The 25272-nt window shown below is 43.4% G+C and overlaps 3 protein-coding genes across 3 annotated transcripts; 1 reads left to right on the forward strand and 2 right to left on the reverse strand.

The window, feature by feature from the left end:
* The first annotated feature begins 378 nt into the window (after window positions 1–378).
* Window positions 379–5347, forward strand: ABCD2 (ABC transporter family protein). Its single transcript, XM_078575456.1, has 10 exons — window positions 379–709; window positions 808–1006; window positions 1101–1168; window positions 2049–2375; window positions 2471–2635; window positions 3013–3241; window positions 3607–3839; window positions 3927–4200; window positions 4671–4936; window positions 5025–5347. Exons 1-10 carry the CDS (start codon window positions 485–487, stop codon window positions 5187–5189), a joined length of 2151 nt encoding a protein of 716 aa, XP_078431582.1. The 5' UTR covers window positions 379–484; the 3' UTR covers window positions 5190–5347.
* On the reverse strand, window positions 5216–12717 carry EMB2742 (CTP synthase family protein). The gene is made up of 21 exons (XM_078575457.1): window positions 12318–12717; window positions 12115–12194; window positions 11882–11968; window positions 11319–11369; window positions 11117–11234; window positions 10970–11026; window positions 10824–10888; window positions 10646–10729; window positions 10512–10562; window positions 10373–10435; window positions 10250–10296; window positions 10083–10152; window positions 9941–10003; window positions 9748–9837; window positions 6837–6875; window positions 6515–6742; window positions 6343–6428; window positions 6196–6244; window positions 5969–6049; window positions 5633–5726; window positions 5216–5489 (listed from the first exon to the last, which is right to left on the reverse strand). Exons 1-21 carry the CDS (start codon window positions 12433–12435, stop codon window positions 5323–5325), a joined length of 1788 nt encoding a protein of 595 aa, XP_078431583.1. The 5' UTR covers window positions 12436–12717; the 3' UTR covers window positions 5216–5322.
* A 9996-nt stretch (window positions 12718–22713) lies between these two features.
* LOC144703403 (uncharacterized) lies at window positions 22714–23297 on the reverse strand. The gene is made up of 2 exons (XM_078575587.1): window positions 22977–23297; window positions 22714–22890 (listed from the first exon to the last, which is right to left on the reverse strand). The coding sequence occupies exons 1-2, from the start codon at window positions 23295–23297 to the stop codon at window positions 22714–22716; spliced, it is 498 nt and encodes a 165-aa protein (XP_078431713.1).
* Window positions 23298–25272: the final 1975 nt, after the last annotated feature.

The following is a 25272-nucleotide window of genomic DNA, read 5'->3' on the forward strand; positions in this document are numbered from 1 at the left end:
TGTCCCAAAGAGATGAGCTCCATCTATTTAATGGCTGTCTAAATAAAAAAACATGATTATGTATCCTAAATCTTAAATACATTCGCTGGAAATCGTAAACAAACTGAAAAAAATGACTTGAAAACAAAAAAATGCAGCCAATCTATATTAGAAAAAATATCACTTACTCAGGTGCATCACTCATCCACCCTCACGTCATCATACTGGGGCTCTCATATAAAGTCTTAACAAGCTACAATTTTTACTGGAACGCATTTAATTTATCTTGACTTTCCTTTAAAATTAATAATAAAAAACGATTTATTAAACGATTTAATAGAAGAATTGAAAATTATTTAAAAATATTTTAAAAATCAAGCGACCCAACGTCTCTAGGACTGGCTAAGGCAGTTAAGACAGGGTAAGGCGAGACTTGGCAGAGCTGCGGCCATGGCGACCGAAGGCTGATTGATGACAGGACGAGGGAAGACGAAGCCAGATCGAGATGTCCGCCCTCAATCATTCATCTCTCTACGCTCTCGCATCTCATCGTCACGATAGAGCCTCTGCTGTCCTTTTTTTTTTTGGGCATTCATCGTCTTTCGATTCTCGTCGGGCTCTGTATCCGCCTCCGCTCCGCCCGATGTTGCGATTTCGGCGGAAATCCTCAGTTTTTCGCAGCCCCAGAGCTTCGGTATCGCCGGAATTCGGCGGTGAAGAGAAAGATAAGGTTAGACGCTGCTAGATTCTTGATTTGCTCGGTAATTATTAAGGGAAGGCCTGTTTTAATTTGATTCAGTAAGTGGGTTTTTGTTGTTACTGGATCAGCAAGAAGAAGCTAGGGAAACCCCGGAAATTGGTACTTTGTTCAGGAGATTTTGGGAGGTGGCTGCGCCGTACTGGTCTTCGGAAGATAAGAACGAAGCTCGGCTGAGACTCGCGGCTGTTTTCGCCCTTACTTTAGCCACCACGGGAATCAGTGTTGGGTTTAATTTTCTTGGACGGGATTTCTACAATGCGCTTGCGAGTGAGTACTCCTAAGGTTGATGCTGGATTCAGCTTTGAATCTTATTTATTTTTTCTCATTTCTTGTTCTGTTTTCTGTTGGCGACTGGAGTAAGACAAGGACCAGGCACAATTCACTAAGCAGCTTCTCTATTATCTCGGGGCTTTTGCTGGTGGAATTCCGGTGAGCATATTGCTGCATTCCTTTAGGTATCACTCTGAAAGCTGCACGCTTTGCTTCTTGGGTTGCTCTGCGATTTGTTTTAATGGATGGCCCGATCGGTTTTCTTCCTGACTAAAATTGTTTAAATTTTATTTCTTGGTCTTAGATCAATAAGGTTAATTTTTACCTATTCTTTCTGGATATCTTCTACCGATTTTTTAACGATCGTTAAATGCACCATCAGGTAGCTACGTGAACTCATTAAAGGCTACAGATCGAGTAATCGTAATATTTCTTCCTTGGATTAGTTTGCGGTTTATTTTAAATTAAGCTCCATATCTTTACGAGATGGGCTGGTTTCTTTTTGGGTTTTTTACTGGATAACCTAGATCTATGATGAGATTCTTTTTCCCTTTTCTTTTTGGATATTTTTTTTATCTTTTTTTAATCATTAGACGGTTCATCTGTATTCCTGGTTGAACTCATTTAAGGCCATAATCGCAATGTAATACCACATATTAACATGAAAGTGAGCGGGCTTAAGGACCCATCTGCTATCATTCGGCGGATAAGTGATTCATTGGGTAAACCACATCGATTTTAGTGATCCTTTTTGAGTTGTATAGTAAAGGACTCGTTTATGGCGCAATACATTACAATGAATATATTATTAATTTATTGATGATGCATTTTTATGGCTTCTTTGTTTGACCTACAGCCGTAGTCTTGATTATGAATAGTTTTCACAATCATCCGATCGTTATATGACTAATTAGACTAGATCATTTCTAAAAACACGTATCATAACTTTGTTTTCCTTGTATAACCCATGAATATTTATTCCTAATCTTTCTTTGAGGTGCGGTGATGTGACTGTTCTCATTCTTTTTCAACGTTCTAGGTGTTTGTCTTGAGGGATTATTTTAAGGACACTCTTTCATTACGTTGGAGATCTTGGATGACTAGCTACTACATGAAACGCTATTTTCAGAACCAAACTTTCTACAAGATTCAGTCCCAATCAATAATCGATAACCCAGACCAGAGAATCGTTGATGATCTTAGTTCCTTCACTTCTACTGCCCTAGGGTTTTCGTTGATTTTCTTCAACGCAACGGTGGACCTGATTTCATTCAGTAACATACTTTACGGCATTTATCCTCCTTTGTTTATTGTTCTTCTTGTGTACTCAATTGGAGGCACAGGAATCAGCATCTACCTCGGAAAGGTAATTCCTTCGTCATCTATGAACATTTTCATCTTAATATTTCATCATTTGGCCCACTTGACAAGAAAATTTATTTTTTTTCTTTTTCCATGTAGAACCTTGTCAGCCTAAATTTCATGCAAGAGAAGAAAGAAGCAGATTTTCGCTATGGGCTAGCACGCATTAGAGAAAATTCAGAATCTATCGCCTTTTACGGTGGCGAAGAAAATGAGTTGCAACTTCTGCTGCGCCGTTTTTCAAGGGCCTTCGAGAATTTAAGCGTGCGTACTGTTTATTCCTTTATTTCTTTTGATTCTTTTCGTACAGTTGTATCTTCCAAGTCCAGTCGCGATTCACAATACGAACATATTTAGTATATCACATATGATTCGTCACAATGTGATATTGAAGCTTTACTTTATATAAAATCATTGGCTATTATTGTTTGTAGAAAAATGTTCCGCTTTAGTCATTCAAAGTTGAGAAATAATGATACGATTAATGGAAAACTTTACGTTTTACTTCACCCGGAATGTTTTTCCTCTATTACTATCTCGATTTTCTAACATTTGCGTTTCCTGGTACCTTTATCATATATGTTTGTCAAAAATAAGATCTTCAATACCTTATTTTGAGGGACAATTGATTTAACTCGCAGAAACTGCTGATCTCTTCTCGGAACCTGGACTTCTTCACAAGTGGCTATCGATATTTGATTCAAGTTTTGCCAGTGGCTGTCGTCGCTCCAATGTATTTCTCGGGGAAAATAGAATTTGGGGTCATCAACCAGTCCGTCTCTGCCTTCAACCATATACTTAACGATGTATCTCTCATCGTTTATCAGTTTCAAGCCATCAGTGCCTTCTCAGCTATCATCGATCGACTAGGTATGAGACCTCCCTTATACTTGCACGCTTGAAAAAGCGTGCAAAGTAGGATCTAACTATTACATCCTGGAGGGCATATTAGGATTTATCATCATATCTTGCTCAGATCCCATCTTGAATAATTGACTATTCTCTAAAAAAAAGTTTGAAACGTTCTTCTTTGATTTGCCTAGATTCTATTAGGATTTGTCTGAAAATGATGTTTCCTTTAGATACGTATAGCATTCCTTAATGTGGGCGTTCAAGAAGTTGTTGAGTTGGGGAGTTTGAGATCATTTTGTCTTTCTGTCTTAACGGAAACTTAAACGAGGGTTTCTATCACCTTCCTATCGAATGAAAGATATACTGTATTCATGACTCCACAGGTGAATTTGATGATGTTCTGGAGGGGAAAGATTCATCAGATGTTCTGGGCTCTGAGAATGGCTCCGAACTCGATTTCCAAATGAGGAGCATCGATGATCCATCCCTCGATCAATCAAACAGCACTCCTAGGAAATTATTGGAAATCAAAGATTTGATGCTGCAAACACCCCGGACTGGGCGCACTCTCATATCAGATCTGAACCTGGAGATCAAAGACAGAGACCATCTTCTGGTAAAATAAACAACAAATCATAGAAATTCATTCACCCTACAATTTCTCACTGCTGCTGCTGCTGGTTGTGTGTGTGTGCGTAAAAAGGTGATGGGACCGAGTGGCAGCGGCAAGACATCTCTTTTAAGGGCCCTGGCTGGGCTCTGGCGGTCAGGGAGCGGTGGCATAACGTTTTTCTCCAGAGTCAACGGGCAGCCTTCAAGTGAGGTTGCCCGAATTCTCAGATATAAACGAGCTGAGGGTGTGTTCTTCCTCCCCCAGAGACCCTACATGGTCCTGGGCACGCTCCGTGACCAGCTTCTCTACCCTACATGGACCGATGACTTGCCATCAGACCCACCGAGCTCGTCTTCCTCTTCAGGTAACCCTTTTCCTTCAAGGTTTGGCATTCACAATAACTGTAAGATGACAATGACGGATTCTCATCGTCAACATCATTGTCATGCATCAATTGATGATAAATGGTTAATGTCATTGTATTCGATTTCCTTGCCATAGTCATCCATCTTTTGGTGATGAATTGTAATTGTCATTGTCATACGTCACATCCCATAATGGATGATGATGGTGATGATGAGACTTACCAACCCAACTTCCTATTCTATTGAAGATCCTCCTGTACGAACCCGCATCTTAATTCAAAGTATTCATTAATTCAATTATATCTTATCAACCTTAAGAACTCCTAAGCTAAATATGCACAGGCCAAAAGAGTAAAAATGCTATTCATTTCACAATTTTGTGCAGTATAAGAATTCACTAGATTGCTTTAATCTCAGTTGCAATCATAAGAACTCCCAAGCTAATTTTACTTTACCCTTTTGTGTGAAGATATTTTGCCATCCTCGTTGAAGATGGAGAACCTGCGAGACCGACGAGGGAGTAAACCGTCGGATGAGGATCTGTTACGGGTACTGGCTGATGTCCGGCTCGGCGACATTGTGTCGCGGTTCAAGGGCCTGGACAGCACCTACGATTGGGCCAGCGTCCTCTCCCTAGGTGAGCAGCAGCGCCTGGCCTTCGCCCGCCTCCTCCTTGCTGAGCCCAGCCTAGTTCTTCTCGACGAGTCCACAAGCGCCCTTGATGAGCCCAATGAGGTCACCCCCTATCTTATCTCACCCAATTAGTACAAGTCAATGTCAAAGTCAAAGTCAATGACCTTCTGCATCTTCTTCCTTATCTCAGGCACATCTGTACAGGTTGATAGAGGATGCAGGGATCACCTATGTGAGCATTGGGCACAGGAGGACCCTGTTCAACTTCCACAACCAGGTTCTTCGCATAGCCAAGTTAGAGTCAACCGGGACGGATCACAGAAACTGGGTTCTGGAGCCTATCAAGCAGTCTTGATTGACTGCCCAAAAAGGGTAAGGAAAGAACAAGAAAAAACCTAATTTCTTGCAACCTCGGGTCACCACAGATTGGTGCTGTTCTTGCCATCCATGTACAGATTGACTACCAAAATTTGAAAATATTGGATGGATCAAGGGTGGTGCACACCATTGCCATTGCTGTTGCCATTGGAGTAGACGCCATTGACCTTGCTCATGGGTGCCGCACCATTACCGAAAACCCGAGTGCCGTTTAAGTAGGCTGGGTCAGGATCTTGAAGCATCTTCCCCAGGTACCCGCAAGATGCAGCTATCAACCCTGAGAAAAATAACCCCTAATCAAATGAGACAAGATAAACAAATTCTACTTAGCTGACATAACTTAAATCATTTTCCCAAAAATGTGCATTTCTTCAGGAGACATCAGACTAATACATGTTGAGGTGAGCTGTTTGTGCATACCTAGGAAGGGCGCAGACGGCTTTCCGGGCCAGGACTTGAATTCTGGGTGGAACTGCACCCCAATGAAGTAGGGATGATTGGGCAGCTCGATTACCTGTATGAGACAGGGATGTTTAGAGAGAGTTTTAAAGAAAGAGACCCAGAGATATTAAAAAAAAAAAGATGTTTAGAGAGTGAGAGAGATATTAAAAGAATCAGAGATCTAGTTGGAGAGAGAGATGTTAAAAGAGAGAAATGATTTGAGAGTCAGAAATGGTCTTTAAGATAGATGTTCACACAAACAAGGATGTTTTGAGAGTTAGAGATATTTGGAGAGAGAAAGTTAGAGATAGTTGCCTCCATCCGTTGGCCTGTTTCATCTCTGCCCACGAATTGCATGCCGGCAGCTTCAAGTTTTGAGACCATGTCGGGGTTAACCTGAGGCAAAGAAGGTGGTACAAAGCCATTCAACAGCGAGATTCGTGGGTGGGTATTCAACAGATAGATAATTCCAATGATGAAAAAGTCAGATAAATCTATCGACCAAGTTCATTTCAATTTAAGAAATCAGACGAGACACATACCTCATATCTGTGCCGATGGCGCTCATCAATGTATCTCACATTCCCATACCTAAAAGTAGCCATATCATAAGTTATGTATTGAACGATAGTGAAATCCAAAGACAGAATATAATATTGCAGAGGGATTGCTAATGAAATTATACTCACAGTTTTGCAGTTTTGCAGTTCAAATCCTTGAAAAGCGTTCGTCTGGATCCAAGCCTCATTGTACCGCCCATGTGGGTTTTAGAACCCTGTTTTTTTTTCCAATTTTCAGAGAGAAAATGAGTATCTTGGCCAGCCCAGAAAACCCATTAGAACAAGAGAAGATTTATTATACCTCCGGCATGAACACAACACAGGGATTTTTCGTGTCCGGGTCGAACTCGGTACTGTTCGCGTCCTCCAGCTTAAGAATGGACCGAGCATATTCAACGACAGCAATTTGCATTCCCAAGCAAATACCCAGAAAGGGAAGTTTGTTCTCTCGAGCGTATTTTGCAGCCAGGATCTTCCCCTGAACTCCCCGATCCCCAAATCCACCGGGCACCAAGATTCCATCGGCGCCCTGGTCAAATATAAACAAACCCATTCGTTTAAATACACTCAACTAACAAATTGTAAAGAAAAGATCGCCATTTTCAACAGAGGAAAGATCTCACCTTGAGCAAACTCCATGCAGATTCGTAGGCGCTGGGAGACTGCAGATCAAGATAAAAAGAGTTAGCCATCATCACGCACAGAAATCATCATTGTGGCCCAACACCCATCATTGTTATTGTCTGCTACTAGAGTGACAGTGATGTTTTCGTCAGTGTCTCTCATCATATAGTCAAGGTTAACAAAGGGACAATTACTAGAGACACTGACGATTTCGGCAAATACAAGTGAGATAAAAGTGTTGGGAAATAGGTGGTGTGGCCTATTAGGTCCACTAGACCTTAGCCCACTAAGGGTTCCCTCTCTTAATCCCACATTTATAAATCTCCAATACTCTCTCTCTGAGCTCTATATATGGGCATGTATCCCTTCTTTTTCTAAGTAACAAAGTTCTATCTTCTTCAACATGGTATCAGAGCCTAGGTCGATGACCTAGGGCTCCTCTTCCGCATCGACGTCCAGGGCGGCGGAGGTTTTCCCCTCTGCCGCCCTGCATCTCCGGCGACCTCTTCAACCGCCGCCATCTCCTGTATCTCGTCAGCATTTTCTCTCTCCGGCAATTTCTCCAACCTCCGCCCTGCACCCTGGCGACGATCTCTCTCCAACCGGCGATCTCTCTCCAAACGACGATCTCTCTCCTAACTGCGATCTCCTGCACGCCGTCATCCTTGCACATCTTTGGCGATCTCCTGCGCAGTTCGGCATCCCTATATCTTCCCCGGCGATCCCTCCGGCGATATCTCCTTCTCCGGTGATCTCAAGTTCTTCCGCCTACCATCATCTCCATCCGGCCATCTCCGGGCATCTGACCATCTCCACCCGTCGCCGACTCGTCGGTCATCTCCGCGCATTGCCTATCTTCTCCGTCCATCGCAGTCCATCTCTGCCCATATCAGCCATCTCCGCCCATCGCTGGTCATCTGCATCTCATCCTCCAGCAGCCCTCTGGATACCCTCCGGCCGTCCAGCAGTCCTCCTGCTGCCCGCCGCCCGTCCAGCCGACTTCCGGCGGCCCTCCAGCCCTCCAACGGCCCTCCAGCCGTCCATCCTGCGGGCCGCCCTGCTGACCGCTCGTGCCAGCCGCCCTGGCAGCCACACCATCTGCCATGCCGGCCGCCCTTGCTGGCCGCACCATCCGACGACGACTGTCGCCTCCACACCTCTCCGCCGAGAGGGACTTTCTCTTCTGGATCACAGCGCCCAGAACCTGTTCGACGAAATGCCCTAAAGGGCCTTCGTCTCCTGGACAGCCCCCACGCCCAGAACCTGTTCAAGGAAATGCTCGAAAGAGACTTCGTCTCCTGGAATGCCGCTGCGCGAGAGGCCCTTTCCTCCGCCGACAGAGCCTCCGCCTCCGCCGCCCTTGGCGACATCTGGCAGGTCCTTTCCGCCTCCACTGGAACCTCCGCCTCCACTGCCCTTGACGGCCTCCGTCGCCCTTGGCAACTTCCGGCGGCCTTCCGCGAATCTTCTCCGGCTATCTCCTGCGTGCAATCTGCATCCCTCGGGCGACCTCTAGCCCACGGCGCTCCCAGGTTAAAACTCCTCCTTCCCCTTGTTGCCACATCTCCTCTCCACCTTAGTCTCGATACTCTCTTCCTCATCGGGGTTTGCCTTCACGTCCTCATCCGTCCCTTCTACCTTCTCTTCGTCCTCGTTCTCGGCGTCCTCCTTCTCCTCGCGGTCCTTGTCCCTCTTCTTGGCATCCTCTGGCCAGCCTCCGTCGCTATCTATGTACTCTTTCAGCTAGTCGATCTTCTCCGGCGGTCTCTGACCGTCTCTGACCTTTCCGGCCGTCTCCGGCCGTTGGGCCTTCTCCAGCCTTCGGCTCTTCTCCAGCCGTCGGGCCTTCTCCGGCCGTCACCGGCCGTCTTCTGCCGCCCTAGCTTGGACGGCCCTCGTTGGCCATCCTCAGCACTACCTCGGTCACCTCCGGCCACCACTAACTGCCTCGGCTGCCTCGGCAGACTCCGGCGGCCCCGACACCTCGGTTTCCACCAGATGTCTCGGTTGTCTCGGTCACCTCCGGCCACAACCGACTGCCTCGGCTGCCTCGGCAGCCTCCGGCAGCCTCGTCGCCTTGGTTTCCACTGGATGCCTCAGGTTGCCTCAGCTGCCTCGGTTTTTCCTCGGGCTCCATCCACCGCCCTCCGCCGCCTTCGGCCAGCTCCGGCGCCTACGGCTGTCTCGGTCACCTCTAGCCACCACCAACTGCCTCGGCTGCCTCGGCAGCCTCTGGCGGCCTCGTCACCTCGGTTTCCACGGGATGTCTCGGTTGTCTTGGTCACCTCCGGCCACAACCGACTGCCTCGGCAGCCTCCGGCAGCCTCGTCGCCTCGGTTTTTCACCGGATGCCTCAGTTGCCTCAGCTGCCTCGGTTGCCTCTGGTTGCCTCGGCTGCCTTGGTCGCCCTTGGGCTCCCTCCACCGCCCTCCGCCGCCTTTGGCCAGCTCCGGCGCCTACGGCCGTGTCGGTCACCTCAGGTCGCCTCAGCTGCCTCGGTTACTCTCGGGCTCCCTCCTCTGCCCTCCGCTGCCTTCGGCCGCCTCCGCCGCCTTCGGCTGCATCCTGGCGCCTCCACCGTCTCAGCCATCTTCTCTTTTTCAACCGTCTTCAGCCTCTAGCCGTCCTGCGCCATCTTTCCGGCCATCCTGCTCCACGCTCTACACCGCCTACTACTCTATCACAATCTGGGCATGGATGACGAGCATCCACGCTCCAGCTTGCGGGGGAGTGTTGGGAAATAGGTGGTGTGGCCTATTAGGTCCACTAGACCTTAGCCCACTAAGGGTTCCCTCTCTTAATCCCACATTTATAAATCTCCAATACTCTCTCTCTGAGCTCTATATATGGGCATGTATCCCTTCTTTTTCTAAGTAACAAAGTTCTATCTTCTTCAACAAAAAGGAATACCTCTTTGGCTGTAGCAACTTCAAGATCGGTGGCGGGAACCCATTCGACGACCAGCTTGCGATGGCATGCCACAGAAGCATGAAGCAGTGCCTGATAAAGATTGGAATTTTATTTGTGAAGAAAATTTACAAAAGATGACTAAAAAAGAGATTATCTTTCTGCCCAAATCGTTCGAATCTAGGATGGAATTCACCTTCAGAACAGATAGGTATGAATCTGAAAGGCCTGTATATTTTCCAACCATGGCAATTCTGACCTGGAACACAATAACTATTAGGATTAGCAAACACGAGGTAGGCTAGAAAATGTAAATAAGTTGCGAAGCATTGGCTCACAGTCTCATGAAGGTTGTCGCAGAGGTCAGCTCTGGACATCCATTCCTGAAGCGCAGGCTCCTTTGCAACACTGCAAGTTGGGAACGAAATAAAATATGATTTAAAGTATTTTAGGAAGTGATTTCTGATGATGTAGGGAAGAAATGAATATACGAATAAAGACTGACTTGAGAAGATCCAGTTCTTTAAGAATAGCCGTATGAGCGTTTTGACCCTAAACATTATGAAGCAAATAAGATTAAGGATTAATAGGGAACTTTGAGTTTTAGAACAGAATGCTTGATGAATACCCTTAGCAGCAGAGGTATGCGCCAGATGTTGGAGACATCGTAGAGCGTAACGATATTTCCCACCTGCAATTAAAATAATAAATAAACAAACTTAAATTTCACTAGAGGGAAAAAACAAAATTAAATCATCTCCGCATACCGGAACATGGCAAAACTGGGACAGCTTAACCTTGACATGGTCATCCAGCGCCTAATTAGTCATTGCACAAAAACGTCAGGGGCACCGGCCAGAAATATTTGTGCAGAAAAAATTTAAAAATTCTAAAAGAGAACCTTAACACTGCGGCAAGCAAGTATATTTGGCGTCAAGCCCAAACCTCTCAGCCCTCGAACACTATGCTGAGTGGGCTTCGTTTTCTGAAATGAGATTAATGTAAGGATCAACTTCAACCGTAAACCCTGTTTAAAACTCATTTAAAATATATATAAGAACTTCAACCATCATGCCCACCTGCTCACCAACGACATTTAAAACAGGAACAAGGCTGACGTGGACCAAGCAGAAGTTGCCAGGACCTGCTTGTCAGACAGAATAAGAGTTTAATGGGCGAAAGAAAATTCTTTTTCATAAATAAAAATTTTGCCGTGCAGTATTACCTACGCTGTAGGAGAACTGGCCCAAAGCTTCGATGAATGGCATAGATTCTATATCACCTGAAATCAGAAAAAAAAAATTTGCGTTCAGTTAAGTCACAAGAATGAGAGTAAAACTTGTCATAAACGTGTGTTAAAGCCGATGAATACCAATTGTTCCACCGAGTTCAATGACGCAGACATCGGCCGGACCCTCTTTTCCATCTACCGGAACCTTGGCAACCCGTTCAATCCATTGTTGAATTGCATCGGTTATATGAGGAACAACCTGTTGAATATAGTGAAAATAAGATAATAAAAAATAGGTCCAATATACCTAAATTTGGAATTCAATCATCAGTAACAGACCAACCTGAACTGTTTTCCCCAGATAGTCCCCTCTCCTCTCCTTGTCAATGACCGACTGCAATTCGAAAGAAATCAGACCACGGACATCAAGAGTAAATAGATGGAAAGATAGATATATTGAAAGACTAACTGACTGGCAGAAAGATAGATGGACGGGCGGATAGAAAGATAGGCAGAAAGAGAGACAGATAAATACATAATAAGATAGACAGACAAACGCATAGATCGAAAGATAGATAAATAGATTAACAAAAAGATAGATAGACATTTAAGCAGACGAATAGCTAGACTGTCAGAGATAGATAGATAGATAGACAGATAGGTAGACAGATAGAGAGATATGTAGATTGAGAGAAAGAAATATAGATAGATCGAGAGAAAAAAAAATGGATAGATGAATAGATAACAAGATTTCTGAATGAATAAATAGGTAGATAGAAACATAGACACAGATATGGAGTGATATGTAAATAAATGAGAGAAGAGAAAAATGAAAAGACAGATAGATAGGTAAATAGATTGCTGAAAGTTGTAAGATCAAAATTACAGAAAATTTTAATCAGGTACCTGGTAAATCTTTCCGGTGGTTATATTGTTATCACGAGTAAGCTTAATCTGTAGGAATCTCTCGTAGTTTCCAAGATCCAAGTCCACCTTCAATCAGAAAGCACGTCACACGAAAGGAATCGACATCTAAAAAAACTACCATCCCATTAAAGAAGTGTCAGCAATCAAACAACAAATATCATAACATTAATGATGAAGATAAAGATAAACGTCAAAAATCAAAGGGAAGCTACCTCTCCACCGTCGTCCAGCACAAACACTTCTCCATGCTCAAAAGGAGACATGGTTCCCGCATCAGTATTCAAGTACGGATCTACAAAGAGTACGAACTAATTACTCCACCAAACACCATTCCATACGAGTAACTCCGTCCGTATTCCAAACTAAAAACCCTCAAAAACAGAGAAAAAATACAAGAGTAGAAGCAATTACAGACCGATTTTGATGGAAGTAACGCGGAGGCCACAAGCCTTCAACAGGACTCCTATGCTACTCGCGGTCACTCCTTTGCCGAGCCCGCTGACCACTCCCCCAGTAACCAGCACATACTTCATTTTTCCTCCTAGAATCTTCTCCCCTTGCCTGAAGGAAACGCCCGAAGAAGAACCTCCGAAGCCGTAAGAAACAAAAGAGAAGTACCTGAGATAATTTTTCTTCGTCTTCGTCTGCCCCCGGAGACGAGACTTGCGAAGATCGGCGAAGAAGGCTACTGGGGATTGGGGGAAGAGAGTTAGCGGCGGAAGGAAGGGTTTTATAGCGTAAGCCCTCTTCCCCTAGCGCGTAAGCTGTCCCTTGTAACGGACGACAAGACTAGCAATTTTGGAAAAGATGGCAGCTTTACATCTCAATTTTTAACAATTTTCGTATCTTTAATCTGACCCGATATCCAGATTTGCGATATTTTGATACCCAGAAAACGATTCTTCCGTGAAATTCGTTGTCTTTGAAATCGTCGACAAGGTTTTCATTTCTGAAAGACGGCAGCTTTACATCTCTGGCGTGACGGGTTATCTCAATCTTTAACAAGTTTTGTATCTTTAACCTGACCCGGTATCCAGATTTACGATATTTTGATACCCGGAAAACGATTCTTCCGTGTAATTCGTTATTTTTGAAATCATCGACAAGGCTTTCAATTCTGAAAGACGGAAGCTTTACATCTCTGGCATGATGGGTTATCTCAATCTTTCACAATTTTTTATATCTTTCATCCGACCCGATATCCTGATTTAAAATATTTGGTACCCGGAGGAAGATTCTTGCATAAAATTCATCGTCTTTGGATTCATCGCCGAGGCTTTAAATTTGGAAAGATGGCAGCTTTTCACCTCTGGCCTGACGGGCCATCTCAATCTTCAACAAATTTAATATCTTTAATCCACCCGATATCCTGATTTAAAATATTAACACAGCGCAAGACGATTACTTCCAAAAAATTCATGGTTTTGGACTCATCGATGATTTTCAAAAGAAAATATCTTGATGAAAGGTACGTTTCTCCGTCCGTGAATTTACTACGACGCCTGGGAGATGAAGACGTAGACGTATGAGAGGAGAGAGAGATGGTCTGTCGGCGCAATCCACGCGAGATGATGTGGCGAAAAGAAGACACGTGCCTTTGTAGGGTCAGCATCCCTAAACGAGGAGCGCCGCCATAATTGGCGGCGTAACCGCTACTGACTTCAAAAATAAATCCACTCTCTTTCTCTCTCTCACAATCCTCTCTCTCTAAATCCTCCCTCTCTCTCACTCTCTATCCTCTCTAAATCCTCCCTCTCTCTCTCTCTCTCACTCTCTATTAGTGTTTGCCCGTCCCGATACGGGTACCGGATGCCGGGGACGGATGCTGTACCAGATACCGGAAGGCAATTTCCGGTATGTGGTTTTTTCGATATCCGGATATCGGTATTGGATATCGGCGGCTACAGTGTCAATATCCGATACCGATATCCGTCCCGATCCAGCATCCGTCTCCGTCTCAAGGGGATAGATGCGGGTATCGGATGTCGGATGCGGATACCGCAAACCGATATCCGCATCGAATTACAATAAAAATAATTATATTTATAACTTATCAAGCATTTCGCAGAGATGATGTGGACACGTATGTACTAAGAAAGCTTTCTATTTGGTCATTCATCTCATTTGTTATATACAGTCTCAGGTTTTTAATTTCTTCCATATCGGATATAGGGTTCGGGTTTTGTGTTAAACTCGGAATCTCTTTATCCCATATGGAAGGAAATAGAAATGTTTGTCTCTATATATTGGATGGCGTACTCATTATTTAATAAATTAATTTATATATATAACACTCTTTAAATGCAGCGATAATAGATATAAATATTATTTTAATATTAAATAATATAACGGCCTCATTTAATTTATACACAGAAAATTTTCTAATATCTCCCATGTGGGATAACGGGATTCAGAGTTTACATTAACTTCGAATCTTGTTAACCCATATGGAAGAAAAAAAAATTGCACACTATATATTAATGGGCATTGATCATAAATAAAAAACTATACAATGCGTTTAAAACTAGGAGGTAGTATGTGAAATAAAGTTTATTTTTATCAGTTGATACCGGTTCTTATATCCGGATATCGAAAACCGATATCCGGCATCCGGTATCCGTCTCCGACATCCGGATATCGGAAAATCCGATATCCGGTATCCGCCTCGTCCTCACCCCGAATCCGATACTGATATCCATCTAACCCCTTCTAGACAGATATCAACCGATATCCGACACCGTCCCATTTTTTCCCGGATATCGGATATCGGTTGTCCGATACCGGATGACGGACGGATATCGGTTGGGTGAACCCTACTCTCTATCCTCTCTAAATCCTCTCTCTCTCTCTCACTCTCCATCATCTCTAAAACCTCCCTCTCTTTCACTCTCTATCTCTCTAAATCCTCTCTCTCACTCTGTATCTCTCTAAATCCTCTCTCACACTCTGTATCTCTCTAAATCTTCTCTCGCACTATCCATCTCTCTAAATCCTCTCTCTCTCACTCTCTATCTCTCTAAAACATCTCTATCTATCTCTCTATCTCCCTAAATCCTCTCTCTCACTTGCTCCATCCTCTCTAAATCCTCTCTCTCACACTCTCCATCCTCTCTAAATCATTGCTCTCTCTCACTCTTTATCTCTCTAAATCCTCTCTCTCTCACTCTCCATCCTGCCTAAAGTATGCATCGGGGATCGGATTGGATCAGATCGTTAGAATCTTGATCAACAGATTCGAACGAACAGATGCCAATTCGAACAATCCGTTCGAAACTTTCGATCGAGCATACCCTTTGTTCCTGTTCGATCAAAAGTTTCATACGAACAATTTGGTTCGTTCGTGTTCGATTGCCATTTGTTCAACAATTTTGAACAAATGGCCAGCGGCGTCGGCGACCGCCAGCGGCTTTCTCTCTGGCGAACGCTAGCGGTCGCTGGCGTCTGCTGGCCGCCGCTGCCGGCCCCTGGCCCCGCTAGGGTCATTAGCCGGTCGCCGCTGGCAGTCGCTGGCGTTCGCCGGCCAGGGCTGGGGGCCGCTGGCCAGAGCTGGTGGCCGCTGGCCTGCGTTGGCAGTCGCTGGCCGGCTACTAGGCCCCACTGGCCGACGCTGGTGGTCGCTGGCAAGCGCTGGGCGGCCATTGGCCAGCGCTGGCACCGCCGGATTCGAACATTCGATTCGATCTGATTCGAACAACGTGTTCGAATCGGATCCTATTCGAACATTCGATCCGAACAGCCATCTTGTTCGAACAATCCGATCCGAACAGACGCGCAGATCATGTTCGGATCGGATCTAAAGTGGACAGATCGGTGTTCGGATTTGTTCGTTCAAATGCCCGATTCGATCGAACATTCAAACGATCTGTCCGAATCCCCGATCCCTACTCTAAATCCTCCCTCTCTCTCACTCTCTATCTCTCTAAATTGTCTCTCTCACTCCCTATCTCTCTAAATCCTCTCTCTTATTCTCTATCTCTATAAATCCTCTCTCTCACACACACTCTCTCTAAATCATCTCTCTCTCACTCTTTATCTCTCTAAATCCTCTCTCTGATTCTCTATCTCTCTAAATCATCTCTCTCTCACGCTCCCTATCTCTCTAAATCCTCTCTCTCATTCTCTATCTCTCTAAATCATCTCTCTCTCACACACTCTCTGTCTCTCTAAATCCTCTCTCCCTCTATATATCTCTAAATGATGTAATACGTAGGGGACGGGATCGACGTCACGTATTACAACACGAGGAATTGAACCAAATACTCCAAAATGAAATGAATGCAAGTGAAAATAACTCTTTGACGGAGAAATAAGGCAACGGATAGATCAGGAGAAAGATCCATAATGTTCCAAGATGAAGAGTGTCACGACCAGACTCTCAATGACCCGTTAAACTGACTAGATACCTAAGAGGCAAGGAGCTCGTTAGCTCAAAGGCGTCCACGACTCCAGTTATCACGTGATTAGTCTTCTACTGCAAGAATATCTTAACACTGGACAAGGTGGCTAACCTACGCGTAGGTATATTGACATGGCAGAGGAACAAATAGGGAATGATGGCACTACAACAGGTAATAATACTGAGTGATAAAGGGGAAACGAGTAGTAACTGGCATAAGCGAGGGCGACTATCAATTTTCCGTAGTGGCATGTCGGCAATGGGGTTGATGACGATTGCTACGACACCGAATTATGCACAGCATTGGAAAGGTAGCAGCACAGAAGACGGTGTGGGGAGCGCGAGAGTGTGTATGGTGCGAAGGGGTGCAGCGCAAGGCGCGTGGGGCTGGGAAGAACATCGCAGCTGCACTGCAGGGGGCGTACGGCGCTGAGCGCACAGCGCTACGCGGCGCGGGACATGAGGCGCTGGGGTGTGCGGCCGGGGGCACACGACATTGGGTTGAGCGGCATCGGGGTGCGCAGCGTGGGGAGCGCTGCGCGCGGCGCGGAGAGCGCGGCGTAGGGTGCACGGTATTGAGTGCATAGGGCTGGGGCGAGTGGCGGAGAGGTGGGAGCGCGGGCGCAATGACGCTTGGCGTGGGGCGAGGGAGATGGTGGCGGTGGCGATGGCATCACCAATGGCGGTGGTGGCGGTGGCAACAACACAGCGTCAACATCGGCGGAGGCGGTTATAGTGGCGAACGGCGGTGTTATCGGTGGCAGCAACAGTGCTGGCGATCCAAGAATAGGTTCTTGGTCAGCAACCCTTCAAGAACTTACTTCTTGGAGAATGCAAAAACTGATACGGAAGAGGGTTGTCGTTGACGGTGGTTCGTTCCACAAATTGATCTAGACGTGGGAAGATGGACGCGAGCAACAAGGGATCCACGATCTCAACCCGTTTTAGATCTAAAATTGCACTACTCTCTCTAAAGAACGATACTCTAGGAAAGAAGAAACTTTTCAATTTTCAAAATGACATCCTCTCTTTCCCTCGACATGCCTTCCCTTTATATAGAGAGGGAGGATGCCCAAGTGACCGACAACGAGGGGAGAAACCGTCGCTAGACTATATTCCCCTTGACGTGCATTACAAAGATGCAAGAAAGAAAATTAACGGACGAGCCCCAAAACATAATGGCCTAGTCCGATTGTTCAAGGAAATCAAAATACAGAATAATATGCGACACTTATGGATAAGAGCTAGACCAGATACTTGAAGCTGGAATCTTGAACATCAGCTCGAGCTGCTCGGTGCGGTTGAACTCGTCCCATATTGATGTCCTCAAGATGGTCCCCCATCACTAAATCCTCTCTCTCTCACTCGCTATCTCTCTAATTCCTCTCTCACATTCTATCTCTCTAAATCCTCTCTCTCACTCTCTATCTGTCTAAATCCTCTCTCACACACTCTCTCTCGATATCCTCACTCTCTAATACTCTCTCTCTCTCTAAATCCTATCTCTAAACATCTCTCTCTCTCTAAATACTATGGCTTACTATCTCTCTCTCTCTAAATCCTCTCCATGTGAATTTTCTCTATTTAAATACTCTCTCTAAATTATATTTCTGATGGAGGACCATCCAGTTGATCAAGCCTCGATTTGCCACTAGCCACCTCATGGTCTGAGCTGACGTGAAGAACCCACGCTTCCACTATCAGGTTTGAAAAGCTACATCATCGTCTCGCTTCGTGTCATGTGTCTTTATGTAATTTTTCTTTTTTGTCGTCTTTGGATAGTCAGTAGGCCCCTCCTGCGTGAGTACCAGCCTCCTGCGTGTGTTTTTATTTTAGTTATGATTAGTTGCCATCTTTAGGGGGAAGAAACTCATGTTGGGCTTCTTCTTCCCTTTTTAAGGGGAAGCCCAATAGGCTTTCCCATTAAAAAGGGGGCCCAATTGGGCGACCCACAACTGCCACTCCCTCTCTATACGAAGGGGGAGGGTTGGACGTGGGAGAGGACATGCTTGATGAATTTCAAATAGTCAGATCTATGTTTTCTTTTTTGCGTCAATTATCAAGTGCGGTTAAAGTTTTGAAGAAATAGGTTTCATAGAAGAAGATGTTGGGTTCTAGAGGCCTTGATATGGATGAACAAAACAAAACATTCCGTATCGGAAGCCTTGAACCAAATCAAAATGACATCATTAAAATTTATTAAACAAAGTACCTCGGCACGCATTGCATCCGTGATTTCTTGGGTCCACAAGTGAGACGAGTCGAGCTGCTCAAGTTTGCAGCCTCTAGACATATCCACGCGATCCTCGGCACGTCAAATCTCCTCCTTCTCGTTGATGAGCCCTATTCTTTCTCCGTCGTTGTCGTTACATCGTCCCGAACACATCGGGAATGGAGAGGGGTTGTGGGGAGAAGGGAGAAGAAGGGGAAGGCCCCTGAATAATTCTAGCCTGGGAGAATTCATTCATGGCCGTCCACTATTTATACTAAGTGGGTATTTTTCATAAAAACCCCCAAAACTTAAGTATATATTCCGACATCCAAAATATCATTTGCGTGTGACCCTCTAGCCCATGTATCAGTCTAGTTAACGACTCCAATGGCCCAATAACCTTTATTGTCCTTCCAAATTAATTAACTATATCATCATATAGATTAATTAATGTCTGATTGATTTAACCCAATCGATAGGTCGAGTCTCCAACACGTGGGGTGCTAAGCTACACCTTGTGTTCTAGAAGATACAAAAGAGTATGTATCGATTCACTTCACTGAACCTGTTCGTCATCGGTTACTGTGTATATATAGTCCCTCATCCACTTGGCGCTCCTTGGACGACTTAGGGTACGGTCAATTGTCTAACCTAATCGGTCATCCAAGTTAGTACTGATGCATTTGGAAATCATCGGAGAACTCTTCCCTGATATTTCACTATATTGGCCAAGAACTTCATCACATCATCTTCCTTGAGCACTCATCTCTTATACTGAGAGTGGATGATCCATTCTTGACCATTCAATCGTCTTCGTGAACTTCTTGATGTACCCGAACTAAGAATATTTAGAATCCCACGAATAGAGACTAATTGGCCATAGTCAAAGAACAACAGTACGTCCACAAAACGTCTTTGGTGCCGCATGTCTAAGGACTACTTACACAACCATGACGTGAATTGACCTGATTGACAGTTCAATATAATACCATTCAGGGATTCATACGAATCAATTCAATGAACTCTTTCCACTAAAGAACACCCACAATCTATCCTTAGTGTCCCCACACTAATGGCTACGGGAGCGACCATACTCATCATATGAGTGAGGCTAGATAGTACATGTTAAACACTGATGATCTATATATTTTGATACATTATAATTCACCTAGTCTTATTTGTATTCATAGAATTCATATGTATATTTAAGGAATATATTATATTGATGAAAATTAAATGAGATATGGGATGTAACTTGAAATCCACATAAATTTCCATCAGAAACGTGAAAAGAAAAAATGTAAGAAATAAAGTGATCAAATAGAATACTGGTGATAATAGATTTTGGTGAGTGTCATATACAAAATGGACCAAAATGAAGAGTTCTAACATTAAACTATCGGAATTATTTATAATCTTTACAATATTTATAAAACATTTTGGACTATATTTAATTTCAACTGTGAAATTTACAAGTTCATGTCCATGTAGGTATGATAATATTCAATTAGAAATTTATTAAATAATTTTTACTTCAATTAATTTAAATAATATTTTTATATTTGATAAATGTTTAAGATTCAGTTTAACATTTCTATTTTTAAATGAGTGTTTTGCAGTGTTTGAAATTACGATACCATACATTTAGTGCTTCACAAAACATGTACATGCACTAACATCACAGAAGTATGTCCATATACATGTCCATGTACATGTCCATGTGGGTATGATAATATTCAATGATAATTTTATTAAGTAATGTTTATTTAAATTAATATTTTTTATTTTTGATAAATGTTTAAGATTCAGTTTAACATTTCTATTTTTAATTGAGTGTTTTGCAGTGTTTTAAATTAAGATGCCATACATTTAGAGCTTCAAAAAACATGTATATGCACTAACATCATAGAATTAATTATGAGGGCAATGATTTCTACATTATTGATATCAGGTTTTTAGATGTTTAGAATATAGTAAATTCCCTGTCTCAAAATTTTATCATCTGTTTTAAACTATTTATCTAATTTATATGCAAATTTTTGACAACAAATATTCATACTAAAAATTTTCAATGTCTAATTAACTAGATCAACTTATTGAAGATTTATGTTCGCTCATATGAAGAACATGTATATATCATTAAATATAAGCGGGGCCAAATTTAATTATATTCATGTGTTTATATCCCTATACGTGTCACATTTCAACGTCAATCCATGGTTTTTGATGTGGATAACTTGGAGACTAAGGATAAGGGCATTTTAGTGAAAAAGGTATATGATGTGGTTTACATGGAAAGCGGATTCTTTCACATCATCCCCAACTCAATGAATTTGACCTCATATCACACATCGTGATTCACACCAGCATTCCTGCAACATGAACTTAAATTTAGGGTAATAATTTGTTGTTGCTAGTTGAGTTTATCTAGTTAGTGATGATGAAGGGCTGTATCCAAAATTAGATATCCAGATAATAAATATATTAAGGATTAAATTCATTTTAAGATGGTATTAGGGGAGAGAAGATATATTTCATAAAATAAGAAATGTAGAGAGATCAGAGGAACAATGATGGTGGATCTGTATGGGATAATTAACATATATAATTAGGACTTATGGGTGTGAATGTGTAAATGGATGGATTGTGTGTGTGGATGTGAATGGATGGAAGTGGATGGATGTATGTGAATGGATGGATGATGTTGAGAAGAAGAATATGAAGTAAGCCCAAGAATACTAAATGTCTATCCTTATACTCTGGCATGGTCAAGGTGATTTGTGACAACTGAAGAGTCTCTCCAATTATTTTTTTGATCAGTAACTTCAATTAGAAAGAACACCGAGAGAACTAGATAGATCTTGAAGCCACTTTCTTTCACTAGGCCTAATAGAGTAGGAAAAAGTTCAGGATGATTTCTACATGCGGTGAGTGTTCTATTTCTAGATCAAAATGTATGGATGGAATGCAGACGAAGAGACAAAGATACAATTTAAATTTCTGCACAAAAATCATTCTGGATCGTCAGATTTCATGATTTCAAGTTTGCTCATTTTGAAATAGATCAATTTCTCTCTCTTCCAATTTTCTCTCTCCATATTGCCAGTGTGGCGTGAAACTTTTGAAATTTTGAAACAGTCATCAAATGAATTGAATAATTTAAAATATATGATTAATTCATAAAAAATATTATGACTAAATATAACTTAAAAAATAATATATCTTTGAATTTAATGTTAGAACATGATAAAAAATATATCTCAACTAAAAAAATAATTCCTTTATGAGTACGATGTCATGAAAATCCATAATAATACCCAAAATCCATAAAATAGAATATAATTATTCGTATGTATTTGTTATTTTTAGCTTGATAACACACACATATAATCATTTTGGTGCAAATAAAAATAGACAACACATGAATTGCAAAATGGTATTTATGAAAGTTCAAAATGACAGGGGTTTCAACTGATGTACTTTCATCCTGTTATGTCATAATTTGAAGTTTCTTAGCTCTTTGATTTTTGGACTTAGGCGTTTAGCTTGTAAACTCTATATTTTCCTTGCATACTGATTTAAAGATATAGATCACATGGGGAAAATTATACCTCAAGAAGAATACAAAGAAATAAAGTATTTATAATAACTCAACAATGTGATTTTAATTTGTATTTAACACAAACATGATTAATGGAAAAAATTACAAAGCAATAGGATACAACATTTTCTTTTGTTGTAGGATTCATGAAGTTTGCGGTGAAATTAGGTTGTTTTCATGAAATCATGTAGTCATCCGCCTACTGGATAAGATTAGCCACAAGAGATTTTGAGTTTAGATTCAAGACAAAGATTGTTTATCTTGTATCTAAAGACAAATATATTCTATAACCACGCATTTCAGCTCAGAGGTTGTGAATATACACCAGGAATGATGACATCTTTCCAACACAACATTTAATAGCCACCTTATCCATTCCCTTTATTGTATAACTAGGGGGGCTCGCTCACAATGCTCATTTGGGGTTTTCAATCGAACCAGTTTTTGATGAAGTTGCAATATAAGGTGAATTGCAGTGGGTTGATTATCGGAAAAGGTTAACATGTATTATGGGTTAAAAAAGCAACATGTAACATGCATCGGAGGCAACCTGCCATCTCTTACTAGAAAACCTCTGTGTAACCAACGTTAATCACAGTGGGTCAGTTCGCGCCGCCATCGCATAACACGATTCCTGTCGAACTGATCCGCGTCCTTGAGAGAGCGACGTAGAGTTGGCCGTGAGTAAAAAGCGGGTTCAGTAGATATAACCCCACCATGTTGAGAGCCTGACCTTGCGACTTCTTAATCGTCATGGCGAAGGCGAGTTGAACTGGAAACTGGAAGCGCTTGAATCAAAACGGAAGCCTCGATTGAGACGGGTATAGCACGATCCATGGTAGGAGATGGACTTTGCCGTAGAAACCTCCTTGGCTGACGATTGTGGCTTGGAGTATTGTCGCAACAAATCCACTCGAAGCCTGGTCTCGTTGCATAGACCTTGCATGGTGTTCAAGTTTTGGAGAAGGATCACGATGCACCCGATCTTAAGTTGTAGGTTGTGGAGTGGCATTGTCGCATCATCATCATTTCTGTTGGGGAACTCGGTTGGGTAGAGGGATTTGTTGTCGACTTCACCAGGATGGATTGCGTCGAAGCTGAAGTACTCCATCACTTCACCTGGGAAGACATCAAGCACCATGTCGTTGACCTTGACCACATCATCATTCAGAGGCATCAAAATCATCTATGCTGTCAACTGAGTTGTCCATCTTCAAAGGTGCCATACACCTGGGCAATCAGCTCCAACAGTGAGGAGATGCGCCGAATCTCTACTGAAAGATCGACGTCAGGGCCAACGCGTCCTTCTCCAACAGCAAGTAAGAACTCACTCCACGCTTGTTGGTCGGGCAAAACACAAACGTTGGTTCAGAGGCAAAAAACAGAGCAATGGCGCCATACATCGCTTCGGTTGAGGGATGAACCTTCAATAGCGTGAGCCTTTCGGTATGACTAGAAGCATTTGTCTGAAGTCGTCTCCCATCATGACGACCTTGCTGCCACAAGGAACCATTTCAAAACTTGCATCGATGCCCTTCATCACATCTCGAACCAATCGATCTAATGTCTCGTACACGTGGGAGTGAATCATTGGCGCTTTGTCAATAATTATCATGCTTGCTGACTGAATTTGACAACCGATCTTGGAGTTAGGTATGATTCCACACGTTGAGATGTAAGTGAGGGGAATAAGAATCTTGAATGTCGAGTGCAATGTTTGCCCTCTATCCAGAAGAAGCGCTGTGATACCACTTGTCGCGGTCGAGATGGCATTGCAGTGAGAGGCTTCGATATGCGCAAGAATAGTTGCATCAAGAAACGTCTTCCTAAAGCCCCCATGCCCATCAACAAAGAAGACCTTGTCCTATGTAGCATGCTCTGTCGATTCGATGGCTTAGAGTACTACGTCGTACAATTGTCGTTGTTCTTCATTCAACATGCCTTGCAGGCGTTCCACCGTGAAGATTGCAGGCAGGATGTCGTTTCCTTGGCTTGGCCCCCATTCTGTGTCTGTCTGTGGGAGTTTGACGCCTTGGGGCAACGCTGGGAACACTACGAGCAAAGATTCGTTGTGGTAGAGGATTGACTCAAGCACACTCAACACTTCTTGTCAGATCGCTTCAATCACTTCCAAAGCACCATTCACAAAACAGATGTCCTCCGACATGGCGTCAAGGTACTTCTCGAGAAGCACGTCTGGTTGTGAGATCTCACAATAGAGTAGCATCATCGTGAAGAGCTCACGAACTTGACGGGAAGAAGCAACACCTCACGCCAACGTGAGATCATTGTCGAACTCTTCGTTGGACTGGAGTAGGCCACATGCTTGAGCAGCTCTTTGATACATGTCATAGACAACACCATCGACGGTGCACAAATCTTCATAACATGTCGCACCAGGAACGTGATGAAGCATCAACCAGAGGTAGTATCGCATAGTGTCGCGAGGGCTCACGAAGTGCACCCTTCTGATACACTGCAATCGCTGACGTCGTGACCAACGGCGAGTGGAATCGTTACACATGTAATACGACGAGAAGTCACAGTAAAACATCTGCTTGGCGACTTCGTCTTCTGGATGCTCACTGTTTTACCACATCCACTCTGTGAGGGTTGTGTGTGCCGACCTGTCCATGATCTCACTAACCGGTTTGTCTTGAGCATACACCACGGATTGCATATTCTCCTTGTTAACTTGGAGGGCATACACACTTGGATACATCTTCTGCATGTTGAATTAACAGATTCGCCAAAAAAGCCTCTGATGCAGATACATATCGTGCATCAAGATACTATTGGGCTTCATCGCATGATGAAGGCTCTTGAGCTGCATCACTGACACCACCGTCACTTGGAGTATCCTTCGATGCTACTCTGGCTTGAATGCGGTTGCGGTCCTTATAGACATACTTGTACAGGTACTTCACTGACTGGATAGAAGAGCAGATTTCCACATTGATGTGTCGGTTGAATACCTTGCACAAATACTTGTTGTATGGAACAACCCAACGTTTGTTGATGAGATGCAAACCCTTCTAGACGACGCGCCATCATTGCGGCGCTGGTAGAGAGGGTACCCATCGTTGTTGACTTAGGTTGAGCCGATGAATTCATTGGGAAATTTCTAAGAGCACTTTACATCCTTCATACATGGGCATCTT

The sequence above is a fragment of the Wolffia australiana genome, chromosome 5, assembly GCF_029677425.1.
Source record: "Wolffia australiana isolate 7733 chromosome 5, ASM2967742v1".
Lineage (NCBI taxonomy): Eukaryota > Viridiplantae > Streptophyta > Magnoliopsida > Alismatales > Araceae > Wolffia > Wolffia australiana.